At 42.7% G+C, this 26,738-nt stretch overlaps 2 protein-coding genes across 3 annotated transcripts in view; one reads left to right on the forward strand and one right to left on the reverse strand.

Moving 5' to 3' along the window:
* Positions 1–26,738, reverse strand: part of LOC143270520 (uncharacterized) — a 146,912-nt gene that overhangs the window by 106,118 nt on the left and 14,056 nt on the right. The window contains exon 3 of one of the 2 annotated variants that reach the window (XM_076560756.1): positions 23,355–23,534. In XM_076560756.1, coding sequence (XP_076416871.1) covers positions 23,355–23,467 — 113 coding nt within the window. In that variant the 5' untranslated portion in view covers positions 23,468–23,534. Of the gene's footprint in view, positions 1–23,354; positions 23,535–26,738 lie in introns of those variants that run through there. The other variant, XR_013047708.1, reaches the window with a different exon arrangement.
* On the forward strand, positions 7,085–18,591 carry LOC143270519 (disks large homolog 5-like). The gene is made up of 6 exons (XM_076560755.1): positions 7,085–7,253; positions 9,218–11,050; positions 12,428–12,611; positions 16,492–16,607; positions 17,540–17,634; positions 17,801–18,591. The coding sequence occupies exons 2-6, from the start codon at positions 10,857–10,859 to the stop codon at positions 17,968–17,970; spliced, it is 759 nt and encodes a 252-aa protein (XP_076416870.1). The 5' UTR covers positions 7,085–7,253; positions 9,218–10,856; the 3' UTR covers positions 17,971–18,591.

Genomic DNA, 26,738 nt, shown 5'->3' on the forward strand with positions numbered 1-26,738 from the left:
GGGAACTCCTACAGATGATAAACTCCTTTAGTAATGTGTCAGGATACAAGATTAACTCAAAAAAAATCAGTAGCCCTCCAATATACATATGAGAAACATCACCCTTTACAAGAGCCACAAATAATACAAAATTCCTTGAGGTAACTCTAACTAAGCTAACTAAAAAGACCTGTATGATGAGAACATTATGTCGCTGAAAAAGAAATCAAAGCAAATATCAGAAAATGCAAAGATCTCCCAGGCTCAGGGATAGGTAGAATTAACATACTAAAAATGGTAATCTTACCAAAAGTAATCAATAGATTCAATTCAATCCCCATCAAAATCCCAACACAATTCTTCACAGACTTGGAAATAATAATACTTAACTTCATACGGAAAAACAAAAAATCCCGGGCTGAAGAGATGGCTCAGAGGTTAAGAGCACTGGCTGTTCTCCCAGAGGTCCTGAGTTCTATATTTTAGAATGACTTAGAGGCTGTGGTTCAGCTAATTGAAATTTGACTGGCTATGAGGGCAAAGTCCTTGAATCCAGGAGTTGCTCAGTCCACTATGCTTGATGTCTCAGCCCATCAGCAGTATTGTCTGGAATCCCAAAGCAGTTGGCTCCAATGCCAGTGAAGGAATGGACTTGGTAGCAAGGTAAGAGCAAGCAGCTAAAGAGCAAAAGCCCCTTCTTCCATTTCTTTATATGGGCTTCCAGCACAATCAATGGGCTGAGATTATAGGTGGGATTTTTTGGCTCAAAACATCTGAGGTAAAGGCATTTCTTTCCCCATCAATATCCAGATTAAAGGAATTCTTCATACTGCAAAAAATAGGATTACATGTGGATCTTCTCTTTTCTAATTAACAAAAATACTTCACAGGCATGCCCTTCCACTTTTGGTTGTTAGTTAATTCCAGATGTTATAAATTTGACAAACAAAAATAGCGATCACAATTGCACCCTTGTCAACTTGACACACAATTATATCTTTTTATGACATGATTAATTTCCAAATGTAAAACAATAAGAAGGTCATAATAATGCCTAAACATGATATAATTATTCCAAGTACAATGCAAACACATTAAGTATTAGACCAGCTCAAAAGTATGCCTAATATTATCTAACTATTATGTACAACTGCAAATCCTTTATAAAGTTAGAATAAGTGGCAATGTACCTTGAGGTACATGCATTTACTATCTCAAATTTAAATATGATAATATTCTCCCTCTTTTGGAATGAATGTTTTTATCTATTTGTTTATTTTTGTTTTTACACCCTAACCAAAATTTTCCCTCCATCCTCTCCTCTCAGTCCCTCCCCCAACCTCCACTCTTCCTGCTCCCCATCCATTCCTCCTCTTTTTTCTCTTCAGAAAAGGGCAGACCTCCTGCGCATATCTGCCTGCCATGTTGTATCATGTTGTGGTGAGACTAGGCATGACTTCTTACATTGAGGCTGGACGAAGAAATTCAGTAGGAGGAATGGGTCCCAGAAGCAGGCATTAGAGACAAGTCCTGCTCCCACTGTTAGGAGTCTCACTGTAAAATACATGCAGAGGACACAGCTCAGTCCCATGCATGCTCCCTGGTTGGTGGTTCAGTCTCTGAGTCACTATGAGCCTGGGTTACTTAGTTCTGTAGGATGCTTGTGGGGCTCCTCACCCCACTATCTTCTACAAAAATTTAATTGTTTATTCATTATTTTTTATACATTGGTGTTTTGTCTTCACGTATGCCTGTGGGAGGGTGTCATAAGCTCTGGAACTGAAGTTGCAAACAGTTGTAAGGTGCATGCAATCTTTTTCATTATTTTAAAAATTAATTATTTCATATGATGAGTGTATGGAAATCTTCTGATTGGTATTTAAAATAATAACATCTATCTATTTACTTATTTGGAGACAGAGAAATACATACATACATACAATAGAGAGAGAATGAACATACAATACACGCCATGCCATTTTGTCATTCTGTTCATATTGAGGTCAATGAACAAATTAAGAGAAATCAGCTCTTTCCTTCCATCCAACTAGCCATCTCATTGGCCCTTCCCTGGTACTTTTCATGATCAACTCGTGGCTTTCTGCTTTAGAGGAATTTCTTGTGGTTCTGAAACTTAGAGAATATTTTAATATTAAAGGGCATTGTGAAAAATTTGTGCAGAATTTTGTTTCAAATGAATGATACTCTCACTAAGAGCTCACCCTAAGAGTAAGAATTCTTGGTGTGAGGAGGTTTGCTGTGTGTCCAGCTTGCAGAAACTGCTGGTCCAGAGTAATTCATGGGAAAAGGCAAAAGTGAAGTTACTCTGTCATGCAGGTAAGTGAGTTCATGGAAACCACCAGTGAATATGAAAAAGTACCAAGGAAGGTTCCAGAATGAGTCAGTGAAATGGCATGTTCTTCTTGGCATTGTGCCTTTGGGAGTCTGTCCTGTGTTCCTAGTGCACTTCTCAGGTCTAAGGCTATTGGTCATCAGTAGTGCTCTGGAGGCTCCTGTGTACAGTTCAGGCTTCAGCATTTAACCAGTTACAGCAATCACCACATACTTAACCAAATGCAACATTCTTACAAGGGTCAAATTTTCCAAAGCACTTCATAAGTTAAATATCCTTCATGCTTACTGCGCGTTTTAGAATACCAAAGTATTAAAGACTTAGTGAAAAACATTCCAGTTAGATGAATTACCTTATATATTTCAATCACTAAATACTTTTCAAATAAGAATTACTGAAAAGTTGATGCAAAATGACATGCACAAACATGATATGAACACAGTCATTAATTATACCCATACCTTTGGCTTTATTTCATACTTGATGGCACTCAGAATATGCCATCTCAAAACACGGGGCTTAACATAGGAAGTTATTTGAGTGGATGAATGAATGTGAGGAAGGACTCAGATCTTCCCCTGAGACCGCTCATAAAACCTAGGAAGGACTTCCTGACAATTTCCTGAAGCAGTCAGAAGCACCATATGTGCCTCCATGGAGAAAAGATGCAACCGCATATCTGAAGACTGATGAAGGCACACAGAGAGGATGTGATCCAAAAGCCCTCACTATTTGTCACTCATCTGCTTGACTCCTATTGCTTTAATTTTGACACACATTTAATAACATTCCACTACCATCAACACAGGAATAAACTCTCAGGTCTACTATATGCTCTAAAAGGCACAGTGCTGGCCCTGAGCCATGGTGCATGCCCAGGGCTCAATGCCATGCCACATGGTTGAAATGATTGGGCTCACCAGGAGGTGAATATCATGGAAGACCCCCAAGGTATGAAGGGTAGGGTTTTTAGGAAATATGTGGGATACATAAAGGCATCATTCTGTGGGAAGGACGGAACTCTGGTGGACATGAAGGCTGTAGCCCACCCTAAGGTTCAGGACCATACAGAAATCTAGAGTAAGGGACCGTCAGTTTCAGGGCCATGTGCTCTTCTGTCCCTACACATTGTAGAATTTGGGGAGGAAAGTCTGATTTGAGACCATATGAGTGTTTGGAAGACTCCCTTTCTTTGGTAGACTTGTCCTGGTCTCTAGCTACGTGCAGTGTCAGTAATTTCTCTTGAGATCATCACCACAGCAGGACTGAAGCACTTTCAACATCTCCATGGGCTCCATGGGTCACAATGACCTGTGTCTGGGATATTACCCCACTTCTAAACTAAGGAGTGTCCTGGAGCTGCTGGATGTCACACGGGACAGTTTTTGGCAGGAGTCTGTAAAGCTTGTGTGACTACCCTTTGGTGGAGGCATGGGGACTCTTCGGGATGGAATACTCCTCTTTGCTCATCCTATTGAGACTTTAGGCACTAGTGAGACGTTCATGTCCTTGACTTTGTTCTTGGCTTTCAGGCTTGGAAGGCTGGCTAGGGCTGGCATAGACCAGGCAATATGCCTTTTTCTAAGACCATGCAGGCATGTACGGGGTAACAGCTGCTCTTATACTCTCATACACATCATCCGTTTGAGAGAGAATTACCTCTTTCCATCTTTCCCCCCGATAGCTGGAAGCTCATTAAGTTTGGTCTAAGAGGGACCTCTCTAAATGAGCTTGGTGCCTGGTTGGGTACCCGGGGGTCCAGGATTCAGGTTTAGACACTCCCCAGAGCATGTGATAGTGAGGTGGGGATGGATGGCAGCTGATGATGCTGTGTTCACCTTTTCCCATCTCCCTTGCTCACTCAGTGGCTGGGCATCAATACTATATGCTTTTATGATTAAATAATTTGAAACAGATTAAGTGAAGTCCAAAATGTTGCTATTCATGTACATTTAAAATACCTGACTTTTAGTTGTAAATTTTCATATTCACTTAATATTACATGAAAATATGCACATTTGAGGATTACCTCTTAAGTAAAGGATAGTCTATGTATTGACAATTAATTTTGAATAAAAACAATCTTGAAAAAGAATCTCAGGTCTAAGAATTTGTTGGGGGTGCTTGATCCTTAGAAAGAGGTGTGCTGTGAAAGTTTGTACTAGGTGAGTGTTCATGCTTTTCTCTTGTTAATTTCTGTTTTGTTCTGGAGTCTCTATAAAGGAAACTAAGATATGATAACATTCTCCATTTAAAAAAAAAAGTGCTCTCCTCTACAAAACATCTTTTATTAGCACCACCAAAATATTGTTTCCTTATGCCTTCTAAGGATATCTTGCAGGTTTGTTAATTTGAATATAAGAAGCTCCCATAAGCTCACAGGGAGTGGCACTATTCGGAGGTGTGGCTTTGTTGGAGAGAGTGTGGCCTTGTTGGAGGATATATGTCACTGTGCGGGAGGGGGTTGTTGAGATCTCTTATGCTCATGCCATGCCTAGTGTTTCAGAGCACTTTTTGTTGCCTGTGGGATCAAGATGGAGCTCCTTTTCCAGCACCATGTCTACCTGCATGCCTCCATGTCCTGCCATGTTCATATTGGACCACACCTCTGAAACTGTAAGCCACTGATTCAATGTTTTCTTCTATAATTGTTGCTGTGGTCATTGTGTCCCTTCACAGCAATAGAAACCCTAACTAAGACAGTATGTATCCAACATAATCACAGAGAAAAATGGACTCAAAAAAGAATTTTACTTTTGGACCACCCTTTGGGCATGGATCCCTTACATAAACCAGCTCAGATGCAGAATATCTTGTAAGGGTTTATACATTTAGATGTATTTGTTACAAATGCTTTTAGACCTGTATCCTCTATGTAGACATACATCACTGCAGAGCAAGCCCAGGTCAATCAATTCACCTTGCTAAGTGGAAATCTAGGACAACCATGTGTCATGCAGTGGGGAAGAGCTGATCTGTTGTTCTACACTGAGTAGCAGCGTGCAGAGTCAGAAATACCTTTCTCTTTGTGTTCTGTCTTTGTGTCTCCTATTACTTCAGATGTGATCTTTCACCCATTTAACTAGAACTTTCCCAACACATGCAGACAGCCCACCCCCACCATCTCCTTCCCATGCTACTCACCCTAGTTACCTCTGTGTCTCCAAAGCCTAGTGTAATAAATGTTTCCTAGTCTACACAGAAACATAAACTAGTACATGAAGAAATTAACAACTCGACTTCTAGGCAACTAGAAGCTGTTTTAGATAGAGACAGTAGTGGCCACTACCATCATGGAGAATGATACCTCATGACTTATATATATTGAACACTGCATTATTCAGGGGAGAAAAACAATTAAATACAGAAAAAAATTAAAATATAGGATTAATATTAAACTACTGAAATGATATGCAGGTATAGAAAAAAGCATCGAAGGAAGTTTTGATATTCATTTCTAGATACTAATAGCAAAGTTTATTCCTCATATTTCTGCTTTTTGAAAGTTACATGTTACATATTTTATAAGCCAAATGCAGTGCCTCAGTTGTGATTAAAAAATAATGCCTTTCAAAAAAAAACATAATAGGCACTCAGAGTTGAAGGCAGCAAAAAGCCAACACAGCAATCCAGGCACTCGGAAAGTTCTGCTGCCTCCTTGGCTGATGTCTGGGAGCTGGGATTTCAGTTTATCTTTATATTTATATACACATGTATATGCAGTTAGATGTGGTTGTACACAATATGTATACCATATAGACACTTAGAAAATCATGAACATAACTATACTCATAGCCATGCATACCATACACATGCATGCCAATACAACAAAGTTTGTTTCTTTTTGATTTTTTGTTATGCCAATTTATTGTACATTTAATTCAATTTCAAAGTATATTTATGTGTGTGTGTGTGTGTGTGTGTGTGTGTGTGTGTGTGTGTGTGTGTTCACATGCAATTGCGTAGATAAACACATGATCTTAAATGTATGAATGTGGGCACATATTTGTGTGTTGTATGGCAACAAGCATATGTGTATTGTGGCACAACATGATGGTGCCCTCATCCTTTATGATGGGCTAGTTGCACTATTGCAGTGAGGTGGGGCATGCTTGATCATGCTTCATTCTGTGCATGGTTACAAATACTTGCCATCATTTAAGAGAATTGGTTAAAAATTATTATTGGTTAAGGTAATAAGAAACTGGATCAAATTTCAAGCAGAGGATAACTCAATGAATTAAATAGAAAAAAAGGCATTTTAAGATGTAATATGTTTATAAAAATTTAAAGGCTTAAGTATGTCATGAAAGATTGAATACATTCTGTATTCGACCTGGGGAAGTAGTTTAAGATATAAAAATATGGAACATTAAAGCTAAATAAGATGTGAATACAAATAAAGTTTATATGGGGTCTAAGACATAATGGTTTAAGGTATGGGAATATAAAAAGAATATTTTGGGAAAAAGGAAAATATATGAAATGCAACTTCACTTAGGTAAAGTCTCTAATGAAGCAGAAGGCTAGATTTCTGACTTTGGAAGGAGGATCTACCTAAAGGCTTCCATTGTGACCACAAGGCTCATGGAAATGGCACCTTGGTTTCAAGTCACTTTTGGGTGAGGTATGAAGCAGGGATGAAATAGCTAGACCATGTGACATCAGCACATGAACATTCTACTGTCTCCTGGAGAGCCCTGGCATTCCATGTGATGTCACCAGTGTTGTGGCAACGCCAACTGTCACTGGGGCATTGGTGCAGTGTCTCGTGTTTCACCTACAGACATGCTGACTAGACTGAACAGGATCCTTGGGAGACAGGATGGCGAGAACAGGGAGATCAGAGGGAGGCAGGAGGAAGATGGCCTTCAGTCTCCATGTCATACATCAAGAAACAAATGGTTCTGGAGAAAGCACAGTGAGTACTGGGAAAGGGATGAGGAGCTTCCTGAAGGAGGAAGGCTTCAGCTGATCCTTTCAGGAGTGGGGCTCAGGAGGGCAGAGTTTCTGAGAAGCAATGGGCCTATCCTGGTCCTCTGAGTTCTTCAAGAGCAGACCCAGAGTTGAGGATTTTCCATGGTTAGTTTGGCAGAGAGCCAGGGATGGTCAAGGCTGAAGCTGCTCTGTTGAGGGCCCTCTGCTTTCACTCTGAGTGGGAAGGAAGCACAGAGGAACTAAAGAGGTTTCAGTTCCAGCCCTGCACTTCACCCACACTGGATTTCTTTGGTGTGCGTCACTAATAGCAGGGAGAGTAAAGTCCCCTGGCCAGATCTAGAGAGTCTCACATTTTAAATAACAACCACTGGCAGGGCAGGAGCCGCCAAGTATTGCTGCATGTCAGTGACCCGTAAGGTTTCTGAGTTCCTGCCCTCTCACTAGCCAGTCCTCTTTCCTCTAGCTTGAGTACAGGACTGGGACATGACTCTTCCTGTAAGTATTTGTTCTTGGTGACTGAAAGCTCACCTAGAGATGCCCAGTCCTTAGGTATTTTCAGTCATACCTTTCAATGGCTGATCACACCTCTGCTAACATCATGATGGTTGGAATGTATTCTGCTGGAGGTTTTGGCAAAAGTTGCATCATTTCCTATGTGACTCATCATTGTTCCGACAGGACCCACATAATCCTTCACCATTCCCATACATTGTAACTGCCCAGTGGATCTTCTCTGATGTGCTTGTTCACCTCATGGAACTGATTTTCCCTCCCCATTGTCCTTAGCTAATTTCTTAGCATCCTTAATTTCTCATCTTATTAGCTGGCGAACATCAGGATGAACAGCCATTCCTGGGTGGTGTGTGGAAAGTGAGTCTTGCTCTCCACACATGATGAACTATTGAATTAGAATGAACTAGATTCTAATGAATCAGAGAGATCTCGAGATTGGAAGGAGGAGGTGCTGAAGGCCTTCCCCTGTGACTCAGGAAAGGCTCCTGGAAAGGGCAGCTTGGCTTTTGTGAATTATGGAAGAGCTTGTTATCAGATAGGTAATGACCATTGGCAGTGGCCCTAACAGTCCATTCTCTGGAAATTCTATTGTACCCTGGAGAACCTGATTGCATTTCCTGTGAAATCACCAGTGTTGTGGCAATGCCAGCTGCCATTGAGGCATTCACTAAGTGCTTATAGAGTTCACCAATTGACATGTTGATATGACTGATCACACTGATTGGCAGAGAAAGCCCTAGTTTCCTAAGAAGGAGGTCAGGCTAGAACTGGACCTTCTAGTAATGGGGTCCCATAGCTGTGATCATGAAGCCTATGCTACTTATCCGGGTTCCTAAAGAGCAGATCCAAGGTGGAGGATTCCTGATGGTTAGTTGGCAGAGGGCCAGGATTGGTCAAGGCTGCAGCTGCTGTGCAGGAACCTGCTTCAGTTGATTCTGAATGGCAAAGACTGCAACAGGAGGCACAGAACCACTAATGTAGGATCAGAATGGGATCTTGTTTCACTTTATATCTGATGTAAATATGAAGGAGGGAAACTTTCCATCCATGTAGCCAGGTCTGAAACATTCAGATCATTTTAGTCGTGGACACAGGTTATCAGGGCTAGGAGGTGAAAAGCACTAGGGACTCCTGGACTTTTTTGCATCACATCAGGTATGAGATGACAATTTCAAAACAACATGGCCGGCCTTGCTTAAGTCTATCAGGGACAGGGGGGCTTCAGTAAGGCCTGAGGCATATATATAGCCATAGTGATTGGAGACAGACACGTGGCTTATGAGGCCCAGCTTAAGGAGAGCTGTTCTGATCTTTAAGGGCTTCACTGAGTTCCATGCTTTTCATCTTCCTCAGGCCTCCTCTTGGGACTCCACATGATCTTCTTGGTTTATGCCATTTATCTGTACAAATTCACATGTGTTTGTGTACCTACAGGGACTGCTAGGAAGGCATCATCCACACCCTTCTTCCTCACTGAGCAGGAGCAGCAGCTGAACCAGGTGGATAAACTGAAACTTCAGCTACAGATGATGACCAATGACAGGAATGAACTGCGTGAATACCTGGCCCATTACAACAATGAGTTGAACAAGAGGTATTCATCATGTCCTGTTCTCTGGTGAATGTCTTGACCCTACTGTATCAATTCCAGCAGTCCTTAGGTCACTGGAAGCTGCACCTGCAGGGTGACCTGAACAAGCAAATTTTCCTGAATGCATCTGAGAGGCAGAACTGAAGCCTGTAGGAGTGAGATGGGACACAGGCTGTTCTGCTTCCTCCTTATGAAAATCAGAGTCTGTGGCCTGAATCACAATCCACAGAGAGGGGCAGTAGGGTGTAAGATTACAACATGCATTTCAAGAGGCCTTGACAGGTGTTGGCTTGTAGGACATGCTGGGTGCTCTGAGTTTAACCTGAGTCTCTGTATTTGACAAGATATTTTTGCTTGTTGCTCTGGGAGTAGCTTGAAGGGCCTGGTGGTCCTACTTGGTCCTTCTATGTGTGACTGGAAGGCCTGGTGTCCATCCCTGCTCCTCTCTGGTCTTGTTCCTTATACTGTGAGACAATGCCACCTATCTACATTTCCTGACATCCTAACTGTGTGTGGGTTTGTGTGCATGTGAATTGCCCTCTAAGGGGCCCTAACATCGCAAACATGGCAGTGGCAGGTTTTGCCCTTTTCACTTCCCTCTCCCTTGATAAACCATTAGATTACATTCCTAAATTTAGTCCCCCATTTCATTCCCTTTTGTGGACACTGACTCATTCTTGAAACTAAACACCAAAGTCCAACAATCAAAATTCATTACCTGCCTACACTTGCCAAAATGTCCAATCAGATCTCAGCAACTCACCCTAGCACAGACTCAAACTTTCTATTTCAAATCCCACTGTTGGAAAAAAGCCTGCTGCGTGTTGTCTGCCTTTGCTGATACAGAGGCAGGCTCCCAATGCCATGCTTACCCTGCGGGGGAATGCATCTCTTTGGGCTGACGATTTGGTGTCTCAGTGTGTTCTGTACTGTCTCTGAGAGTCTCCCTTACAGTGTGTGTGTGTGTGTGTGTGTGTGTCCCTTCAGATTGTGTGAGTTGGAGATTGATAGTAGGCCTGAGGATTTGCCTGTTTCAAAGATTTCAGTTGATATAAGTGCTGAGACCAGGGAGCTCCACTTTCAGCATTACTGTTCTCAGTCTTTGTGCTCACCCTGATGCCTCATTGGAATACCCTTAGGAGTTTTATAAAGCCATCCACATGGAGTGCCTACTCAAACCAATACTGACTATGAGTTCTGGATATCCTTGTAAGGACAAACCATTTCTATTCTAACAACAGTGCAAATGTCATCACATATTTAATGTAGGCCCATGCCTGTCGGCCTACATAGAGAGCTAGTCTACTCCTCCAGGCCTACTGAGGGAGCTCATGTAGGTCTGTCTCCCTTCCTGTTGACACCCAGCCTTTTCTGGCCCTGAGGCAGGGTAGGAAGTCTATTGCACATCAGGAGTTCCCAGTACAAAGGATTCAGGGTGTGACATCCAGCTGGCTAAGGTAGTGCAAAATACATCCTTAATTCATGTGGTCCCTGAGGCCTGTGTTCACAGGGTTCTTTGCTCCTGGGGCTATGCCCTACCACAGGCTGAATTCTGATCATGAGATGCAGAACACAGAGCCTAAGATGGATATGTCAGATGTGAAGAAATTACCCAAGGAAATTAGTGAGGCCTTGTACAAGTGTATGGAGCTGAGTGAGAAGACCAATATCTCCCGGTGAGTGCCTGTCTGGGTGGACTCCAGAACTTGGTAAGGACGGCTTCTTTTTGTCTGAAGTTTCTCCAGTCCTGCCTGACCTGCTGTCAGGAGGAATCTGTCCCACCTGCCTCCTGCAGCCAAATGACCCAAATAAACACACAGAGGAACACATTACTTACAAACTGTATGGCCAATGGCTTAAATTTCAGACTAGCTGGCTCTTTCATCTTAAATTAACCCAATTCTGTTATTCTGTGTTTTCCCACATGGCAGCTGCATTGCCAGGCTGCTGGCCTGTTGCTCCTTGGGTTGCAGCTGGCATTTCCTCCACCTCTGCCTTTCTTCTCTGTCTCTCCTGGATTTTCCTGACTGGCTCCCTCCTGCTGTGCCATAGGCCAAAACAGCTTATTTATTAACCAATGTGTAGCTAGAGTTTTCCTGCCTTGCCCACAGTCAGGAAAAATCTTTGTCACCAGCTAGTCCCACAGCCGCTCAGACAAATTAATCAATTTCCATGAATTTATACCTTGCCACATGGCTTGTGGCTTATTGGCATCTTCACATACTGCTTGTCATGGTGGCGCCCTGCAGTGACTCCTTCTCCCTTCCTGTTCTTTCTCTTCTCCTCTCTGTTAGTCCCGCCTATTCGTCCTGCCTAGCCACTGACCAATCAGTGTTTTATTATTGACCAATCAGAGTAATTTGACATACAGACTATCCCACAGCACCAATGAGAGCAATACATATTCACAGCATACAGAAAGACATCCCACAGCATCTTCTTCCATTCTCCACCTTTAAACCAAAGTGAGGGCTAAAGTTCTAGTCTGTTTACCTCTTAGCAAGCAGCCTGCCTTATAGCTCATGGATTTGTGCCTCCTAGACTGAGTTCTCCTAAGTGTGAAGAGTCGAAGAGCCCCTTCCAACTTTTCCTGGTCAGCTTCTGGAACCTCTAGACAGAAAATATACTTGGCACCATGGTTTCTGTGGCTCTGGCAGGAGCTTACAGAGCTGGTTTCCATGGGACACACAGATGGAATGTATTCCAGATGGGTCTTCTGTCTCCCTCAGAGCATAGTTTCCCTCTACCTGCTCATGTTTTCCCAATACCATGAACAGTTAAGCACCAGGGTGTGTGTGCAGGAGGTAGGAGATCCAGTCTTCATAGGTACATGGATCTCTTTTGCTGTCAGGGTCTTCAGAAGTAGTGTAAATCTTTCTGGAATTTGGCTATTCTCTGGCTTTGGACTGCACCTGAGTGATGCTTCCATCGCTAATGAGGGCTCCAGCGCAGGGCTGTTGGGGATGGGGACAGGGGACCTTGCAGGAATCATGGTATTGGGAGGCAGGAATAGCAGATGGAGGTGGAGCTCATCATTTTTGGTGATATTTCAGCACCCTCTACAGTCAGCACCTGAGTGAACAGACTCAGCTGAAGGAAAAAGTGAGAATGTTGCTAGAAGACAAGAAAAAGCTGCAGGGGGAGCAGATTTTACTACAAGAGTCCTGTGAGGAGGCAAAGAGGCTCTGTGAGGAGGCCCATGGGAAGATGTATGACCTCTGGACAAGGCAGCTGCAGGTAGGTTGAAGCAGCAGGGCCAACCTGGCCACCAGTCTGACCATACACACACATATGCACACACCCATGTAACCATCTACTCACTTATCCAACAGACCCATCCCATCCAATAGTTCACTTCTGTGATCATTCACAAGTCTTTCTGGGAGTTAGCCTCTTAGAGCAAGCAAACCCTACTGCTCTGCTGGAAGCCACAGTTCATTGAGGGAGATGGGTCTATCATATACCACTCACCTGTTTGTAAGTATGGGAGGAGCCATGCTATGATGGAGCCACAGAGATCTGAGTGAGTCAGGTCAAGGGTCTGGGTCTCATTTGCTTGGCAGGGGTCATGTGAGATCAGAGGCAGAAACACCATGGAAGGAGGAATGCCCCCTGAAAAAGCCACATGACTCTGGCTCATAGACATCTTTTTGGGTGTCGTGTGGCATTTTACCCTCTTGTTCCCAGACTGCCATGGTGTTCTCTTTACTTGGCCAAGCTCTTGGTTCACAATTCAAGAAACTAAATTAACAGTTTGTCACTACTATTTGCTGTGAGTGGCATTGGCCAGTTCTCCCATCCTGGATCTTACATTCAGAAGCTCACTGGATGACCAGGGATGTGGCAAGGGCATATAACAGGCGGGGGTCAGGGTGGCACATTTGAGCCAACTGCATCAACATAGCCTGCAGAAACACAGCATGCTTCCCCAGGCATTTTTAGTCCAAAATGATGCAGAATTGTGGGACTCACCTATAACAGCTAGTGTGAGGAGAATTAATCCAACTGGTAATGTCATCCTCATTTTGTGTGATGTCCTCCTCACTGCGTTCTGATCACTGATGATTGAGGGTGTGTGTCTGTGTGTGAGTATGTCTGTCTGAGGGTGTATATACATCTGTGAGTGTTTTGGAAGGTCTGATGATGACATCGAGTGTCCTCTGTTGCTTTCTCCCTTATTCCCTTCAGCCCGGGTCTCTCACTGAATCTCAAAATTTCTGTTCTGGCTAAGCTGGATAGCCACAGATCTTTGTATCTCCTGTCTCCTCACAGTAGAGCATCCTGTGTTTTTCTGTCTCATCTCGTTGCTAAATGGTTCTTTTGGTCAGAAAGAGAATGGATTAGTTGGTTTCTCTTAATTTTTAAACATTTTTATTACTTTGGAATTCATACGTTTTTGTAATAAATAACAAAAATCAAACAATGGAGCTACTTTAAAAATAAAAAGTAGACTTCTTTTCTTTCATAGCATAAAGGTAACTTCCCAGGAAACCTCTGGTTTGTCTACTGGCTTCACAGCATGGAACCTGACATTTTGATGCTCACTCTATCATGTATGTGTCTGTGTCTTAGGACAGATTCCAACTGATAGTTGGATGGATTGCTGCATTTTAGAAAAGTGCTGTGGATGACCTAAGTAGCCTTGTACTGACTGACCTGGGGCTGTTTTCATATAATGTGCACTGTAATCTGGTCAAAAGTTGCTGGGCAATGACAATGGGTGACTTTCATTCTCTGGTTTTGTCAATGTCTTCTGTGGAGGAGTCTAGGTAAGTTTAGTGAGGAGACTATGATGGGTCAACTTGTATCTATCGGGAGGCTTCGTGCCTCACCCTTTTCTCCAGTACTTGGTTTTTTGTGGTCCAACTCAGTTGTGCAGAGGTTGTTACTTCTCTATACGATCAGTGAGTCTGGTGATAAGAACTTCCCTGGGAAGGGAAATTAGTTCAGGCCAGGACAGAAGAGCGTGGCTGGGTCTAAGAGGCTTGTAGTCTGCAGGGAGGACCCACTACCTTCCCTGGATTAGAAAAGGTGCTGCAACATTCTAGTCTTCTTCCTTGCCTTTCTGGATTCAAGAAAGGTGTGTGTTTGTGTTGTTTTTATGTGTGTGTTTGGGGAATGAGAATGTGTGTTTGAGCCTCTAAGTGTATATTCACTCTCTCACGGAACAGTGGAACATCTTTAAGAATGATGGAGATGGATTTCAATGAGAAAGTACTGTGCCTAATCTGGTTAGTACCACTTTGCCTAAGTCAAAGGACAGATGGAGCTGCCCATCACTCTTCATGTCCACACAGCTAACTACACATGCAAGGCCACAAAATTGATGCAAACTAAATGTTTTTCAGGTATTTGTAGAGGCAGAATCATTTTTCTGCAAAGAAATCCTCTGGAGAAAAACAAAGTAATGGAGTCCATGAGGGTGACAAAGAGGCTACTGAGAGGCAGCAAAGGCTGCCTGTTGGTTTGTGTCCTTCTCTGCTCTGGGTGAAAGGAGGCTGACCACTGATGACTTGCCTGCATACTGTTTTGTTCTTCTCCTCATCGCCTGCTGCCATTTTCCTTTCACCTTTGCCTAACTTGGTTCAGCTAACCTGGTCCTAGGTGCTTGGCCTGGACTTTATTCTCAGAGAAATTCTGAACTGCAGAGGTGCTTGTGGCTGCATCCCAGCCCAGCAGAAGACCCACTGCTATGCTGAGGTGTGAGGAGAGGCTGTCTCAGGGCACTGCTTAGGCTCACCATACTCTCAAGTACCCACTCCATGTTGTGTCTGCAGCACTTAGAAACTGCTTTTATTCCAAACTTCTTCATCCTGAGATAAAATCAGCCTGAAGAAGAACTGGGTGAAATGAGAATTCTCAGACATTGCTGGTAGTGTAAAATGGTGCAGCCCTGTGAGAAGCTATGTGCAATTATTCAGAAAGTGGAACTGCAGTCTTCGGGTGGAGCATTGATTCCAGAATGGAAAGTGGTGTCCAGAGAGAATAGGGGACAACAGGGATTCAGCAGGACTCATCAGAACAGCCCAACTAGCAACTATTCAGATACCCATCATTGATGAGTACAAACATACAATGTGGTCCATCGGATATTGTTAAGTTTGGAATAATGTATGCAATTATTTGGCCGTGAATTAGTAAACATTCTGTTACTCAAAGAAATCTCTGACACAACCATCTTATTTGAAGGAAAGGTTAATATAGACTACTGATTGTAGTGATTTTCTAGTTTTCTGAGCTCATTCCTTTGGGCCTAAATTGAGGCAACCTGTGGTACAGAGAGCTTCTTCAGGAGGAAGCTGCCCTCCTTGGAGGCACTGGGAAGCACTGAGTGAGAGCAAGGGGCTGGTCCACTGCCATCCAGTGGTCCTGTGCTGGGGAACTAAGCCTTCAATGCAGAGACTGGGGAACTTGCTAGGAGAGCTTAGATTATAGATCAAGGAACCCTGGTGTTCACCTGTGTGTGTACAGGATTTCAAGGCAAGCACCACATTGACTTATCTGCCCACTGAGTTCTTCTTCCAGATCAACAGGCATGCATGTGTTATACAGGCAGGCTGAACACCTGCACATATGAACTAAAAATAAACTGAAAAATGATCAAAACCGAGTAAAAGTACACAATCTTCTCTACATCCTTGTGTTCAGAGCATCCTGTGTTTCCAGACTCTAGGCTGGAATATGGGTAGAGCGGATGTAGGTTAATGAAAGGTAACTTTCTTCTTCCTGGTATCTCAGGCGATCTCTTCTTACTCTTATTAGTGTCATCTGGGAAACTAAACATGGATGGAATGTAGTGTGTTTGCATGTGTGCATCCATATACATGTGTGTGCTGGAGATAGATAGATAGATAGATAGATAGATAGATAGATAGATAGATAGATAGATAGATAGATAGATAGATACATAGATAGATAGATAGATACATAGATACATAGATACATAGATACATAGATACATAGATACATAGATACATAGATACATAGATAGAGATAGATAGATAGATAGATAGATAGATAGATAGATAGATAGATAGAATGTGAGTGTGTGTATGTGTGCATGTTTATGTACATGGTGAGGATGCCCTCCTCTAAAAAACAATCTTCTAATGAACAGGAACATCAAAGACTTGAGGAAAATCTTCAGTCCCTGATGAAGCAGAAGGAGCTGTTCACCCGGCAAAGGGACTTGGCAGTAAAGCTGCAGCATCACTTCACTGTGTCCCAGATGAGGTAGGAGCCGAGGCTTCCAGAAGCAGGTGGATCCCAGTGGGTCCAATGTACCTGGATCTCCATGCTCTTTGAGCTTTGTCAGTTAGCAAAGCTGCCAGCCACAGGCAGGGAAAGAACCCCTCAGACTGTCGTTGCTGGCTCAGTCAACAAGAATTATGACCAGGAAACAATATGATCTCTCCGTGGTCTCATGGGGACTGTGTCCCCTTCTTCCCTTCTGAGACCTCTAGTATGCTCTGAGTATCTTATCTCTTAGATTAGATCTCCCCCCGAATATTCCCATGGCAGCCAGAAACCTGGAAAGGGGGATCATTGATCATGAAGGAAAGTGTGTCCTCCTGCATCTTTTCCATCAGGAACATCACATTTAGAGAGGAGTGTCCACCCTTTGCAGATTTGCATACAGCACACCCTTGCTGACTGCAGGCTCTCTGCAGTGTTTATCAGTTTCCCATGAGAAGATTTACTCTTGGTCATAAACAGAGTAGGAGCTGACAAGTTAACCCCATGCAGGATTCTGAGCTGTAGGAATAACCAAAGCATTTTCTGCACTGCGGTGTAGGCTCCAGTAGAGGGCAGACAGAGAGTTTTCCAGGAAGTTCACATTCACCTACATCTTTCCTGATCTGTGCCTCAGACCTTGACATACTGATATTCCTCCAAAATGATGTTTTTGGACTGTTGGAGAAATACGCTGTTTTTTTTTAATCCAGCAAAGTGTGTATTTTCCAGTTCAATTTCTAGCAGTTTTTAAAAGCTGAGAAAAAAAATCCTGTCCAGTAGCTCTCTGTCACTTTTCCCTTGGGGAAACAGGGAATGAACTCAGCTGAAAGGTAATGCTCGATTGTCTAGCTGAGTAGAGCTGGTGGGGGCTCACAGCTGACATGGCAGGTCCCCTCCAGGCTTGTGCCCCAGCTGCCTTCCTCCCCTAGGTTTGAAAACCTCCAGCAGGAACTGGAGCAGACCACAGCCCAGGAAGAGAGCCTCCTGCAGATGGAGCTGCTGGTGCAGAAACACTATGTTCCAGGCAAGTAAGACACCATTGAGTCCCATCCCAGCAGCCAGGGTGTTCATGGGGTGTGTTTCCTTCCTTAACTTTTGTTTACTAGGGATGAATAAGCCCTGATTGTTCTTGACAGTGGCATGCAAAACTGTTTCTGAATCCTATTTTCTTTACCGATTTTCCATGACAGCACCTCTTCAGAAAACTGAGAAGGCTGGAAGAAGCCAGAGACACCTTGAAGGCATGACATTCTACACTCCAGGTTCACGGCCTCCTCAGAAAATGCCACCTCTTTTCAGCTGTGAACTCACTAGTGAGGCACATATCAACCTACCATCAGGCAGTCCAGCCACAATCTGATCCACATCCATTGGTTCAGTATTCCCAGAGAAAAGATTGTATCAGAAATAGTCTGAGATTCAGAGGACACAACACAAATTACTAAGAACCCTGACATCCATCAGCTCGTGGCCCCAGTGAGGGGCAAAACAACATGGAAGAAGACATGTGGGTGAGCAAGAGTTCTTCTGTCAGCTTCCTACCAAGGGCTTTGACAAGCTGATTTTGTATGTGATGGAAATCTGAAAAGGAAGACTGTGGTAACATCACACTGCCATCCAGACAGACCACACCCAAAGTGTAAGATTCTCTCTACTGCAGTGGTGAAGCTGATGCCATGTCATATGCTAGTGTTGCTGAAGATAATTCACTGCAGAGAGTAAGACAGTTCCTCACCTCATTTGTTCTTCCATAATGAAATTCTAAAGGATCCTGAATTTGCTTAATTTTTTTTGTTTATATGTTGGGATGTTTATGCTTTAGATTTTGGTTTTCTTCATTTTAGTTTAAGGTTTTGTTAGCTTTTGTTATTGGGTTTTAATAGTTTGCTAAGGCTATACATTGTATATAAGGAATGCTGTTTTGAAAGACCCCATTGAGTAAATGAATGTATTTTTATGAATAAAATCCAATTTCAGCTTCACTCTGAGACTCTTCTTTAGTCAGGTGAGGTTTCAAACTGCTGTAAACCCTGAAGTCACAGGCCTGGATGTATCTCAGCCAGTTCCAGGAATCTTGGGCTGCACAAGGATTTCTCAGCCAAAGGTCTCGGTGCTATACAGGGGGATGGCACCTTGTATGCAGATGGAATAGCCTACTCCATGGATACCCACTACATAATAGAAAAACTAGACATATTGTATCCTTGACATCATATATTTAGCTGCCAGTAAAGTGTGGTATACTGTACACACATGTTCACGAAATCATCATGTAGACCAAATTAAAGGGAAAAACAAGTATTTGCTCCAGGCCTCTCTGGAAAAAAGAATATTAATTAAAATTGTATAAAAGAAATCAGAAAATGAAAAGCAATCTGCCTCTAGTTTTCCTGAAATATAACATGAATGATAACTGAGAAGAAGAGATAATATCCTGCAAGACATGTTGGGATATTTTGAGGTGCTTTTCTTTATACTTATGGGTGTTTGGCCACCATGTACATGCAATTCCCACAGAGGCCAGGTGAGGAGAGATTCCACCTGGAATTTAGGTTGAAGAGGTTTGTTAGCTGTCCTGTGGGTCTTCTGAGACAGCAATGAGTGCTCTTCATGGATGAGCCATCTCTCCAGTCCCTGCAACTGACCTTGTCCTCCCAGCCATGTGTGCTGTCTTAGGTGGATTGGATCACTCCCAACCAAAAGATTCTTGAAACCTGTTGGGACAGGCATGCTAACTGTCTTAGGCTGCCACACATCCATGCAGGGCTCTCATAGGTTCAAGATCCTGCTCCAGTATCACTCACTGTCAGACTGGCACAGATTTGCTAGATCTCTTCTTGGTTGACAACACGTATTAAGACTGTCTGATGAAATGCAGAATTGAAAAGCCTGTCCTGGGGTGCAGGTGGGATGAGGAATCCCTCTTGATGGTCCAGATAAGAAATGTTGGGAGGAACCTCATTGACTATGTGGAGTGGATGGAGCCTGCATCAGGGGCCACATGTCTCTGGTGCAGAGTGATTCGGTACAGACTGAAAAGGAGAGAGGTGGTTGATGCTGCTCTTTTACCATAGCAGATCTCAAATTATATTGAGAAAGTTCTTCCAGATGACTGATTGACACTTGTGAAGCTCCTCTGGAATAGATCTGACTCCTGAGACTGAGAGTGAGTCAGAGAGTTCATGTTTAAAGGATGTTATCCCATGGATCTCCAGAATGGAGCTGTCACATCAAGGGTAAAAAGAATATTGTGTCCTCTGGCCTTCATTTGGTGGGGCTCTTCCAGGTCTTGGCCCACAGAAGCTAAGTCATCAGGGTTTTCATTCCTCACTTAAGCTAGAATCTCTCCATCTCATATAATTACTTGTTTAGTTAGATTACTATGTGTTCCATTTGAGAAATTTCAGACTTGTGTTATTTTACTTTCTTGCCCAGAAGCTATAGAAGCCTAGTAGGCCAGCATCAAAGCATCATCTAAAAAGCAGGTTAAAGGAATATGACCATGTGGAATTTATAAGTGAGATAAGGCTGTTGTCATGCCCAAACTACTCTAAAAGTTCTATACCTGTCTGGTGCATTGGTCAGGGTTTTATGGGGTAACAGAATGAATTTCTATAGACACAAAAGGCTATATTTTAGAGTGACTTAGATGCTGTGGTCCAGGTAATTGAACATTGGCTGGCTATAATGGCAAAGTCCTTGAATCCAGTAGTTTCTCAGTCCACTATGCTTGATGTCTCAGCCCATCAGCAGTATAGTCTGGAATCCCAAGGAAGTTGGCTCCAATGCCAGTGAAGGCATGGACTTGCTAGCAAGGTGAGAGCAAGCAGTTAAAGAGCAAAAGGCCCTTCTTCCATTTCTTTATATGAACTTCCAGCACAAGGCCTGGCTGAGATTACAAGTGGGGTTTTGGGGCTCAAAACATCTAAGTTATAGGTGTTTCCTTCCTCATCAATATCCAGATTAAAAGAGTATCTCCCTAATGCAAAGATCAGGACTACATGTGGATCTTCTCTCTTCAAATTAAGCAAAAGTACCTCACAGGTGTGCCCTTCCATTTTGGGGTTTTAGTTAATTCCAGATGTAATAAATGTGACAAACAAAAATAGATATCACATCTGCACCCTTTGTCAACTTGACACACAATTATATCTTTTTATGTCATGATTAATCCAAATGTAAAACAATAACCATGTCTTAATATTGCCTAAATATGATATAATTATTGCAAGCACAACACAAAGACATTATGTATTATACCAGCTCAAAATTATGTCTAACATGATTTAATTATCCCTTGTAATTGGAGTTTTCCTCTGTCCACCCAGCTCCTGCAGCTCCTCATACCCAAGTAAACACACAGAGACTTAAAAACTGTATGGCTGTGACAGGCTTCTTATTATCTAGTTCTTATATCTTTTTTTTGTTTTTTGTTTTTGTTTTTGTTTTTTGAGACAGGGTTTCTCTATGTAGCTTTGCGCCTTTCCTGGAACTCACTTGGTAGCCCAAGCTGGCCTCGAACTCACAGAGATCCGCCTGCCTCTGCCTCCCAAGTGCTGGGATTAAAGGCGTGCGCCACCACCGCCCGGCCAGTTCTTATATCTTAAATCAACCCATTTTTATTAATCTATAAGTTGCCACGTGGCTTCTGGCTTACAGGTACTTTACATCTTACTTCTCATGGTGGCGGTGGCTTCTCCTGACTCAGCCTTCCACTCCCAGCATTCTCCTCTCTGCTTATCCTGCCTATACTATACTTCCTGCCTGGCTACTGTCCAATCAGCATTTTATTTATCAATTACTCAGAGCAACACATTCACAGCATACAGAAATACATCCCCAGCAATCCCTTACAACTGCAAACACATTATAAAGTTAGAATAAGTGGCAATGTCCCTGGAGGGACATTCTTTTAGTATCTCAAATTTAAATATGGTAACCATCAATATTCTCCCTCTTTGTAATAAATTTGGTTTTATTTATTTGTTTATTTTTGTTTTTACACCCTAACCAAAAATTCCCCTCCGTCCTCTCCTCTCAGTCCCTCCCCCACCCTCCAAGTGTGTGTGTGTATGTGTGTGTGTGTGTCTTCCTGCTCCACATCCATTCCTCCTTCTTTTTTTCTCTCCAGAAATGGGCAGGCCTCCTGTGCATATCTGCCTGCCATGTTATATCAAGTTGTGGTGAGACTAGGCATGACTTCTTGCATTAAGGCTGGACAAAGCAATTCAGTAGGAGGAATCAGTCCCAAAAAGCAGGCATTAGAGACAAGCCCTGTTCCCACCATTAGGAGTTTACAAGAAGAACAAGTTATACAACTGTAAAATATATGGAGAGGGCCTAGGACAGTCCCATGCATGCTCCCTGGTTGGTGGTTCATTCTGTGAATCACTATGAGCTTAGGTTAGTTAGTTTTGTGGGATGCTTGTGGGGCTCCTGACCCCACTAGCTCCTAGAAATATTTAATTGTTTATTCACTATTTTTTGTACATTGGTGTTTTCCCTTTATGTATGCCTGTGTGAGAGTGTCAACTCCTCTGGTCCTGGAGTTACACACAGTTGTGAGTTGCATGAGATTTTTTTCATTATTTTAAATATTAATTATATTATATAAGTGTATAGAAATCTTCTGATTGGTATTTAAAATAATAACATCTATCTATCTATTTTGTGATGAGGAAATAAATACGTCTATACAATAGAGAGAGAATGAACATAGAATACACGCCATGCTATTCTGTCATTTTGTTCATATGGAGGTCAATGAACAAATTAGGAGGAGTCAGCTCTTTCCTTCCACCAAACTAGCCATCTCATTGGCCCTTCCTGGTACTTTTCATGATCGACTCGTGGCTTTCTGCCTTAGAGGGTTTTCTTGTGGTTCTGAAAGTTAGAGAATATTTTAATATTAAATGGCATTGTGAAAAATTTGTGCAGAATTTTGTTTCAAATGAATGATACTGTTAATAAACATAACGGGCACTCAGAGTTGCAGGCAGGAAAGAGCTGACACATCAAGCCAGCCACTCAGAAAGTTCTGCTGCCTCCTTTGCTGGTGTCTGGGAGTTGGGATTTCAGTTTATCTTTATATTTATATACACATGTATATGCAGTTAGATATGGTTGTACATATTAGGTATATCATATAGATACTTATAAAATTTGCACATAACTATACTCATAGTTCTGCATACAACATGAATACCATACACATGCATACCAATGCCACAAAGGTTGTTTGTTTATATTTTATTTCTTGTTATTCCAATTTATTGTACATCTAATTGAATTTCAAATATAATTCTGAGTGTGTGTGTGTGTGTCTGTGTGTGTGTGCATGCAAAGTTGTAGACACATGTTCTTAAATGTATGAATGTGGGCACATATTTGTGTGTATTGTATGGAAACAAGCATGTGTGTATTGTGGCACAACACTGATGGTGCCTTCTTCCTTTACAATGGGGTAGTAGCACTATTACAGTGGGGTGGGGCATGCTTGATCATGCTTCATTCTGTGCATGGAACTTGCATGCTTCTAGAGCACTGATGTTGTCTACCATGTTACTAACAATGTATCGATGTTTCAGGATCTTTCTTAGATGGAGATCTACAATCTATGTCACATGTTAAGTCCCTCAGATACCATTTGACACCAAGCACAGATAAGTTTTCAGTCTCTCCTTCCTCTTCCACTGCACATTTTATAGGAAATTACCCCCATCAATTAAGTCTAACTATGCTTACTGGCTATCCAGAACTTGGTGAAGAGCAGGAAATTGTGGGTTCCAAGGATCCAGTGATTCTGACAGGAAGACTTCCAGGTAGGGTGTTCCTACTGCAACTGTTGACACAGGCATCCAGGCTGAGACAGCAAAGAGGCATCCCTGCTGGGCAACTGTATAACTTCTCTTTCAGATTCTGCTGCTGCAAAGAGGAAAAGTATTTCAAGCTCTGTGATTAGATAGCTGGTTTAATTGAGGCCACCCTTCCCTAAATCCTGTTTGGTTCTGAGGTTAGCACAATGCTTACACTTCATCTAGAAATCACAGGAAGAATCTCCCCATAGTTTTTATTTTATAACTGAGATTTGATAGGTTGAGGACCAGTAGAAAAAGATGTTAATTCAGTTTTGTTCTCTTTCTTTTTGCATGCCAAAATTCTTAAGTGTAGGTTTCCATCCACAATAAGATAGAGGAATGGAACACTGTGATACCTTGACTAACTCCTCGGATCTCTAAGATGCCTCCTTCCCATTGTCCTTCAAATATCATGTTAGAGCAGGAAAAAAGCATCCATGGAGAAGAAGAATGAAAAGGAAACCCAACAATGAGGACCTGAATTAGAATGATTGCTGGAAATCTGATACCAGCCTTGAGGGATAAACTTTCAGGGAAGGAGAAAGGCATGATGGCAAAGGACAGTGGGAGATTGGGAAGGGGTATTCTCAGAGGGATATGTCCATTGTTTTCTACACTAATCTCCACTTGTGTTTGTTAGAAAAGGTGACAACAGCTGAGGCAGAGTCAGCACCTGTCCCAGGACTCCACTTTACAAATGGGACAGGATAAACTGCTGTTACACTGCTATCCACTGAGTGACAGCCTCAGAAGTCATCAACTACCATGATGAGAGGAGGTAGGGAAAGCCTCATGGCTTTCTGCTTTCTGGTCAATCCCAATTCAAGGTGTGTTTAATGATGGTGAAGGGACAGGCTGGAGGGCAAATTTCAAACAGCTCTGTTCCCCAAGATGCAGGTCCTGCAGAGGACACAATACAAGCCTCATGATGAGAGACTCTTGATGATAAACTGAGCATCAGAAATGAGAGACCAATATTTGAACCGTGTACATATGGACTGAGTCTGACCTTTCCCCAATGACCTTTCTCTTTTCAGCAGTGAAGTTCTGTAATAGGAAATGATGATTGGATGGGAAATTGTCCCCAAGCAATGATGATAACTGAAGCCTTCAGGCACCTTCCCTAATTACCAGTCCAAAGACATCTGCATAGCTTGACCACCTATGTGCTCCCCTGAGCAGAGTGTGGCCTGGCCTCTGTGACACTACACAAGGAATCATTGTCATGGTTACATGTGTGCCCTTGACATGTTGGCAGCTCACTCTAATAAAGTGGGCTGTGATTCACAACAATAATAACATGAGCAGGAATCAATTTCTTGTAAGGCAGTGCAAACATTCTTTGTGGGAAGACGTGATCTCACATCAGTGAGTGGACATGACAAGGAGCTTTCTTGAAAGGGATCACGAAGGCATGGTTCATTGTTCCAGGGGTTTTCAAGGTAGAAGACAAATGACATTTTGAGAAGTGTTTCCATAGCAAGGAACAGAGGAACACCCTCATAGTGCATGCCATGAATGACATACAGGAGAGGACACCACGCCCACACTGCATAAGAGGCCTCATGAAGATCTGTACAACCCTAATGTTAGATCAATGGAGGACCAGCCTCTGTAGTTATATTAACCCCCTGTGATATCCCTTCATGGGAGCAGATCACGGATGGAAAGGCAGCAGAGACCTTGTTGGGACTCTATTATGTTATTTTATTGAGAAGCAACAATTTTCCACATGAGCTCATGGTGCCTCTTTACCATGGCCACAGTCACCAATGCAGCAGCAAGGACTCCCCAAGCACCACTGTCTCCTCCCTACTTCACCTTTCTATTTGTGTAATATGTAGTTTATTTCATCTGGAGTCTGTGCTGTGTGTTGGTGTCTATTCCCATTTCCCTTGGAAAGAGCCAATGTTCCTCAGATATACTTGAGATGTAAGAGAAGCACAATAAATACAACCTTCTATCAATATCCACATGTTATTTTTATTCAGAAAGGCTGAGCATAATCCAAGGCAGATTACAAATACAAAGTCGCTCCAGTCAAACCTCCACTCAAAAGTACCCCCTGCTTCAACCCTGAAGAGAAACAGGTATCAACAGTCCCAGAATATCAATATAACCAGGCTTAACTCTAAAAAAAAACTGCGTGGACACAGGCACACCCTTAAAGTACCCCAGGCCAACATGGCCCCTGAAAAGGCCCATGCTAAGCACCTAAAGTGAAAGTAGACCAGGATTAACCATTAAACCATGATGTCAAGACAGAAGTATTCGAAGGCCTAAGGATGAACCTGGTGAAGACCAGAAATAACGCCTACATTAGCAATGGCTTCCCTCACCCAGAAAGGCCAGTGACCAACCCTAGGAATGAAAGGCCAAACCTGACCTAAAAGAGGCCTTCACTAAAACCTGAAGCTGAATAAGCTCTGGCTCAGAGGAAAAACAGAAGTATCCCTGGGCCAGTTCATTAAATGGAAGAGCCAAGGGCAAAGGAGAAGAAGGAAAAGTAACAAAATGAAATGAAACAAAAAGAAAAGAAAAGAACACCCATGCCTAACCATGACCCTGAAGAAGGCTGGCCCCAACCAAGAGGGAGATGAGTTCTACCCTATTCCTCCGAAGAAAAAGACCTGCCTCAAAGAAAGAAAAGGAGAGTACCCATGCCCCAACTTTACCTGGACTGAAGCCAGGGCCTTCACCAAGATGAGAAGTGGGCCTCAGCATACATCTGACCCTGAAGAAGACTGGGCCAAACTAAGGAAAGACGTGGGCCCAGACCAATCCCTCAAATTAAAGAGGCCGGGGGACAAAGCAGGAAAAGGAGAATGCAAGAGTGCTAACACTTACCCTGACAAAAGCATGAACCAAAACAGGGAGAGAGGATGACCTGGGACATTCTCCAAGGACCAAATGAAGAAGCAGGTCTAGGGCATATTTTGACTGGGAAGAAATCAGAGCTCATACAAAACTCATAGAACAAGCCAGGCAAAATCAAAAGTGGAAATGTTACAGGCCAACAATAGACCTTCATGAAGATATACCACAAACTCTAAAATCAAGGGAGCTCCTGCCAACCCAATGAGAGATACGTGGTCAGACTTAATGTTGACCCTAGGAAGCACAGTTTGAAGAGACAATTTAAATGGAACCTGCTCCAACCACAATGGAGAACTCTTCCTAGGCCAAACCCTGATATCAAGTAGCCAAGGACCAAGCCCTGTGTGAAAGGTGTCCTGGCAATCCAAGAGAAGAAATATCCTGACCATAAACT

Source organism: Peromyscus maniculatus, chromosome 23 (assembly GCF_049852395.1).
Source record: "Peromyscus maniculatus bairdii isolate BWxNUB_F1_BW_parent chromosome 23, HU_Pman_BW_mat_3.1, whole genome shotgun sequence".
NCBI lineage: Eukaryota > Metazoa > Chordata > Mammalia > Rodentia > Cricetidae > Peromyscus > Peromyscus maniculatus.

Coding starts and splice junctions, on each gene's coding strand:
- LOC143270519 (XM_076560755.1), top strand. CDS start 10,857: ATGTGGTCCCTGAGGCCTGTGTTCACAGGGTTCTTTGCTCCTGGGGCT. Junction 12,612..16,491: donor TCTGGACAAGGCAGCTGCAG/GTAGGTTGAAGC, acceptor TCTAATGAACAG/GAACATCAAAGACTTGAGGA. Junction 16,608..17,539: donor TTCACTGTGTCCCAGATGAG/GTAGGAGCCGAG, acceptor TTCCTCCCCTAG/GTTTGAAAACCTCCAGCAGG.